We start from the raw sequence: 7007 nt of genomic DNA on the forward strand, positions 1-7007 counted from the left end.
CCAGGAGTGGAGTTGCTAGATCATACAGTTATTCTGCTTAACCTTTCAATAAACCTCCAAACTATTGTCCACAGCAGCTGCACCATTTTACATTCCCGCCAGCAGTGTATGAGGGATCCAATTTCCCCGCATCCTTACTAACGCTTATTTTCTGGTTTTTAAAATGTGTTTCTTTATTTACTTACATATAGCCGTCCTTGTGGATGTGGAGTGGGATCTATTGTGATACAAACTGCTTTTTGATTTGGCAGTGGTGCTCTTGGCTTTACACTGGAATCTCCTGGGTATTTATTTATTTATTTATTTATTAACAATCTCAATGCCCAGGCTGTACCTGGGGCCAATTTCATTAGACACTAGGGCTAGGCCCAGGCAGTGGCAGTATGTTTAAAGCTCCCAAGGTGATTCCAGTGTGCAGCTGAAATTGAGAATCGCTGTAAAGATCCTAGCCCCCTCTTGCTTACATATATTTTTCTTTTTTTTTTTTTTTTGAGATGGAGTCTCACTCTGTCACCCAGGCTGGGGTGCAGTGGCCCGATCTTGGCTCACTGCAACCTGTGTCTCCCGGTTCAAGCGATCCTCCCGTTTCAGCGTCCTGAGTAGCTGGGATTACAGGCGCCTGCCACCACGTCTGACTAATTTTTGTGTTTTTAATAGAGATGGGATTTCACCACGTTGGTCAGGCTGGTCTTGAACTCCTGACCTCAGATGATCCACCCGCCTTGGCCTCCCAAAATGCTGGGATTACAGGCGTGAGGCACCGCGCCTGGCCTTACATACTCTTTTTAATCAAAATTTTAAATAGTGTTAAAATAGCTGGGTGAGTCCCACATTCATCTGAAAAAATGGCGGGGAGTGATCCAGATCTTTGTCAGCCACTCTAACCCTAATAGCTGATGCCAAGTTTTTAAGAGGGGAAGTGATTTCACCACAGCAGCACACGGGGGCTAAGGAGGCAGAATGTCTCCAGGGGTCCCAAATGAACTGGTGAAAACAAAAATTATATTTTAAAAAAATGAAACAAAAGGCTACTGGCTTTGATGACCAGGGCAGCTGTTAAGGACTGCCAATCCCCATCAGCTCCCTCACCCGCCCTGCAATGAAAGTTTGGGACAGCAGCATGATGGGTGGCCTTACAGCGCAGGCCAATAGCCTATGGATATTTCCCATTAGCACCTCAGCTACCCATCCACTGCCACCACCACCACCACCACCACCACCTCCTCCTTTTTAACAGAGGGCTCTTTTCTGCTTTTGACTTCCTTCTTCCCAGTACACACTTGCTCACTGTGTAGGACAATGTGGCTCTTTCTCTGAATTTTTAGAAACTCTGTTGCCGATGTCCAGCTTGGCCTGTCTGCTCAGAAGCAAGTGGGCCCATTTGAAAGGGAGGTAGGGAGAGGACTAATACTTAATACTAGCATTTTGCTAAGTGGGTCACCAAAGCTTTCACCCTAAGCCTGGACTTCATCTTGTTGTCTATATTGTCACTGCACTGTAGCCACACACTCCCAGGATCACACCTGGAGTTGAACAAGGAGTTTTCTTCTCCTTGCAGGTTGGGGAAACACATACCATGGGAATAGAGGCAGTGATGGGGCAGGGGCTCTCAATAAGAGGGTGAGAGAAAGGATGACTTAGAGGATTTGCACCTGGGTATGTTAGCGGCACCTGACAGCGATAACCTGTCAGGTGAGAATGCCCCTGTATGTCAAGTGCACCTGAATGTGTGTTTGGAGTTCCCAGCATGGCCAACCAGAGTCATTCCTTATCTATGGGGAACATCTGAGCCTCTGGCCTGGCCAAAGCAGTGTGGGTCCTGAAGGGGATTGAGGCCTTTTGTTTAGGGTAAATGAAGGTTGCCAGGTTGTTAGGGGGAGGGTGTTCTCCTGTTGAGCCCACTGCCACTGGATCGTCCCCGTATGTAAGTTACCAATCAACTCTATGTCTTTGAGTCTCTTCTTTGGCCCCTTGAACCTGGTGCCATCCCCAGTGAAGTTAATAGGCATCTGGCATGACACTGTGTCAGGTGGTTTTGGGGAGCGTTTAGGGAAGCCAGGTGTTGCTCTGGATGGAAGCTGGTGCGGGGGGCAGGGGTGGGGGGAATTCTATGATTGGATGGTTTAATAAATATTCTCTAGAAGCAGAGAAAATTAGAGTCAGGCTACAGCTGTGGTTGGTAAAGAAGTAGCAGTCACTCATATTAGCCAGGATTGGGGGGGAGAGGTGGTGTTTGGTGATATTTGTGGTTTGGACAAGGCTTTTGTTTTCTCCATGTTCAGACATGATTACAGAGTGGTCTTGTTTGTGTTTTGTCCCACCCTGGTCATAGAGTGGCCTTGCCTGATGTTGGTGTTTTCGGGAGTTGTTTCTGTTCAACAGGACATCCAGGCACAGCTGTGAGTGCCTGGCCAGCTCCGTGAAGGCAGGACTGCTTTACTCTTTCTCAGTCTTCCTTTTCGGGCAAGAGTAGTCAGCGGCAGGCTGCAGGACATGAATCCACGATATCCACATTTTCACTATTGACAAGACTGTTTCAAGAATGCAGTCTCTAGTCGGACTAGGTAAATCTAGTCTCTGCTGAGTCTTTTGTTGCAGGACGAGTTGCTGAAGTGTCTGATAACAGCTGTGCAGTATTTAAGACTCTGCACAGGATCCACTGGTCGACTATAACACAATTACCACAAACAAAATGATTATTAGTCCTGAAACAGGCCTGGAAGCCAAGGGCCTAGATTATAAAACTCAGGTAATGAGAACATGTTCCTGAATCCAAATAGATACTCACGGCCCAATTGGAGGTGTTTAAAAGAGGCCTCCAGCAGGATTATGTTACTGGTAAGTAGGACGTGCATTAGGAACATCCTTGCAATGACTCAGTTGCCCCAACAATGTAGGTTTCATATTGAGGCCAATTTAACTCTGATACTGTGCCAACATCATGAAGCATTTGTTGTGGTTTTTTATTTTTTGTTTTTTGAGACCGTCTCGCTCTGTTGCCCAGTCTGGAGTGCAGTGGCATGATCGCGGCTCACTGCAACCTCCACTTCCTAGGTTCCAGTGATTCTCATGCCTCAGCCTCCCGAGTAGTTGGGATTACAGGTGTGCGCCACCAAGCCCAGCTAATTTTTGTATTTTAGGTAGAGACGGGATTTTGCCATGTTGACCAGGCTGGTCTCCAACTCCTGGCCTCAAGCGATCCGCCTACCTCAGCCTCCCGAAGTGTTGGGATTACAGGCATGAGCCTCCATGCCCAGCCAATGAAGCATTTGTTAAGCTCCACTTTTGTTATGGCTGTCTGATAAGTTAAGCAAAAGCATCTCAGGTTTTTCATCTCTGCTTTGTACCTTGCAGGAAACAAGGCGAGGCACAAGTGCTGGGGATGAGATTTCAAGCCTGAGCCCGAGGGCCACCTGTGCTGCCAGACACAAGCTGCAGAGCATAACCAGCTACACAATTTGCAGGCTAAGGGCAAAATAAAAACACGGGGCCCCTTGTTCGAGAGTTAAGAATTTCAAGATGGCAACAGCAGAGAATTAAACCAAGTGCAGGGCCCTTCTGATGTGAGGCCCACACTGGTGCTGAGTGGGGAAAGGCACACCTGAGACCCATGGAGCCCTACTGCTCCTGCAACATGCAGGACAAAGACAACTCTATTGTCAGTGACCTGACTCCAGAGGAATGGCAAGAAGTGAAGAACATCCCAGGAAGAAAGAGGAGCTGCAGACTGACATAGCTAACTGAAGGATGAGAATTGCAATAGCTAACAAAATTGAGAATCTAGGACACAGAGAAGAATGGTAAGACATGCAGAATAACAAGCAGGTGGCCATGGGTGGACAAAAATTAATGCAGGTCCTAGAAAAAGATTCAGTTCTTAACAGAGAAAGGTCTGTTCAACAGACCCTTGTTGAACACTTGTGAAGACACTGCCCAGTTTTTGTAGAAAAGTGAAGAACTCAGTAAAACAGCCGTTGCCTGGGAGGAAGAGATGAGTTTAATATCCAGGTTCTTCGTTGCTTTTGTGGAGGCACATGAGTTCATTGATTTAAATTTTGTCTAACCATTACAGCAATTCCTGTGGCCGTGAGAGGCACGAAAGCCTGACACGATGATGGAGGCATTTGCCCAGGGATATTGTCAGTGCAATAAAGAATAATTTTAGTTCAGACGCTCATGCTCTCTCCCCTTTGCCATCATTTTGTTGAACAGCAGCCATAACCCCAGTGTCAAAAATAAGCCCACCGCAAAGGCTATTGCCATGAATAGAGGCGCCAGTGATGGAGGAGTCCTGCTAGACAAGCAACTCCGGAGTCTGCAGTTTCCTAATTCAATATTAACAATGCTGTCCTCTTACTGGCTTCTCCCTCATTCTTATTTTGCGTGAAACTGTAGATAACGTAAATGCCCAAGCGCTTTCTATTCAGTCCTCAAATGCAAAGCAGACCCTTGCTAATAATGGTAATAATCCGAATGGGATTAACTGCAGCATTTTAAGAAAAGGCAGGCAGTACTCTTAGACTACAGGGGTGGATCTCATCATTTGATTTTCCCGACTCCGCCAGGAAATAAGAGGGGCCTTGGTTTGGGGAGAGGTGTGTGGGGAGGCGTAAGGGGTGGGCCCCCCGGAAATCCTGCTGCGCTGTTTAAACCTAAGGTGACCTAACGGATGGCGGGAGCGGCCGCGCGAGCCTTGGAGCAGGGCGCGGCCATTGGTGACGCACGCCGGGGAGCACGGCGCCCACGTTTCCACCATTAGCGAGGCCTCACACCCGGCGCTCCAAGTTCGGGGCTGGAGGCGTCCCGGCTTCCTCCCTCCCGGAGGCGGGACCGGCCCCGCCCCCGCGCCCCGGGTCGCTCCCGGCGGCCCCTCCCACCTCCTAGTCCTGGCCTCCCCGGGCGCAGCGCACTCCCCGCCGGCCGCAGCCTGACACGCCGCGCGGCCCCCCAGTCTCCCGCGGCCGCTCCCCCAGGCATGGCACAGGGCCTCGCCTCACTATGGCAGCAGCACGGCACAGCACGCTCGACTTCATGCTCGGCGCCAAAGGTGAGGGCGCCCGCCGCCACCTGCGCGGCCATCCCCGCCGCTCCCGCCGCCTGGCGGGCTGGGGCCGGGTCGGGCGGGGCGTGCGCCGCGGGCCGAACAATGCGGGCGGCCCGCGCGGCGCCGCAGTCTCCCGGACTGCCGCGCACAGCGCGCTGCGGGGCCGCGTGCACCGGCGGGCGGGCGGAGGCCGCGCTCCTGCTGGCTCCGCGCTCCGTCCCGGCCGCAGCTCGGGGCCTGGAGGGGCAGTCCCGGGTGCCCGCCGGCCGCGCCGCCCTTCCGGGCCCTGGCCGTCCACCCGCGCTCCCACGCGGGCTCGCCGCCTTCGCGCTCCCGCTCGGGGAGTCCCCGGGCTGTCGGGCGCGGGCGGACCCCCCCCATGGGACGAGGGTTGCAGCGACTGCGGCGGAGCGAGGCGTGACCCGCGCGGCGAGCCTGGGCTGGGGGCGTGCGCCGAGCGGGGTTGCCCGCGCGACCTTTTCCTGTTCTTGCAGGCGGGTAAATTTCCCTCTTGGGGGCGGGGGTTTCCCCTCGTAGGGAGCTGGGGCTGGGGAAAGGTCTGCGGACGCGCAGCGCTTGCAGAATTCTCAGCCGACTGCGTAGGAGACGGATCCCCCGGAAAGGAACTGGGGGACGGGAAAAGGAAACGATTATTATTATTGGGGGTGGGGAGGCATGAGGTCTGGGCGCGGGAATCGTTTACACCCCGAATCGGGGAGCTATCAAAAGACAGCCGGCCGGGCGCGGTGGCTCCCGCCTGTAATCCTAGCACTTTGGGAAGCCGAGGCGGGCGGATCACGAGGTCAGGAGTTCGAGACCAGCCTGGCCAACATGGTGAAACCCCGTCTCTTCTAAAAATACAAAAATTAGCCGGGCGTGGTGGCACGCGCCTGTAATCCCAGCTACTTGGGAGGCTGAGGCAGGACAATCGCTTGAACCCGGGAGGCGGAGGTTGCAGTGAGCCAAGATCGCGCCATTGCACTCCAGCCTGGGCGACAGAACAAGACCCTGTCTCAAAAAAAAAAAAAAAAAAAACCGACCAGAAGACAGAGGCCTGCTAAAGTCGGAACTGTGTGCAGGAAATTTGAAGGGGAGGGATACTTTGCAGGCCTCTTTTCTCGGGGTGCCTCTGTCGTGGGGGGGGGGGGGGAGTCGCGGGAAGGATAGAACTGCCCTTTCTTTTTCTGGTGGCTTTCAAACCTGTGACTGCCGCAGACTTGAATCTGCACTTCCCATAGGTTCCACTTGGAGTGTCTCGCTCATACCTTGCTTTTCCCACTGTTTTCCTCGAATTGGATAGAGCAGGCTTTTCTCTTACCATTTTTAACACTGACTTTTTCTTTCTTTCTGAATTTCTGAGTACTCACTTTGCATTTTCTCCCGCAAATTTAAAGGATCTCCGAAGGCACAAGATTTAGTGAAGACTGAGGATTTGGAGCAACACCTGGGTTTGAGTCTGGCTTCTTCCTGATGGGCTCTGCGTGTGGCCTTAGGTTTATGTTAACCTTTCTGAGCCTTCCCTGTCCATTAAAAAAAGAAAAGTGTACACCTCTTCGGGCTTTTACTCTTAAGAGGGTGGCTATGGAGCACAGTGTAGGGTTTTTAAGCAATGTCAGTGTGTTTAGGTGGTCTGAAGTGACTTGGAGAAGACAAAGCATGTTAATTTTAGTTCCCACATTTCTTAGGTGAGGATGTAGGGCAGGGAGACTGCTAGAGATGAAATGGTGCTTGAGTGGTGGAGCTGAAGAGCCAAGGTTTCATTAATTACCCTGCCAGCCCTAGGGCTGAATGGTTAATGAAAGCTCTAGCATACTGAATTTAGCAGTGAGGAGAAATAGTGTATTAGGGTCACCCAGCTAGTAAGGGGTGAGTCTGGGAAGTGTCCCTGTTGTGAGCACCTTGTGAACACTCACCTGTATTTATCGTCCATGGGTTTTCTTAACTTATTTTTTTTTTTTTTTTT

The 7007-nt window shown here is 51.7% G+C and overlaps 1 protein-coding gene across 2 annotated transcripts in view; it reads left to right on the forward strand.

Moving 5' to 3' along the window:
* The first annotated feature begins 4771 nt into the window (after positions 1–4771).
* SMS (spermine synthase) overlaps positions 4772–7007 on the forward strand; it is a 55567-nt gene continuing 53331 nt past the window's right edge. Inside the window, exon 1 of one of the 2 annotated variants that reach the window (XM_032756676.2) lies at positions 4772–5047. In XM_032756676.2, coding sequence (XP_032612567.1) covers positions 4999–5047 — 49 coding nt within the window. In that variant the 5' untranslated portion in view covers positions 4772–4998. Of the gene's footprint in view, positions 5048–5461; positions 5543–7007 lie in introns of those variants that run through there. The other variant, XM_032756678.2, reaches the window with a different exon arrangement.

Source organism: Hylobates moloch, unplaced genomic scaffold (assembly GCF_009828535.3).
Source record: "Hylobates moloch isolate HMO894 unplaced genomic scaffold, HMol_V3 SCAFFOLD_7, whole genome shotgun sequence".
Taxonomy (NCBI): Eukaryota; Metazoa; Chordata; class Mammalia; order Primates; family Hylobatidae; genus Hylobates; species Hylobates moloch.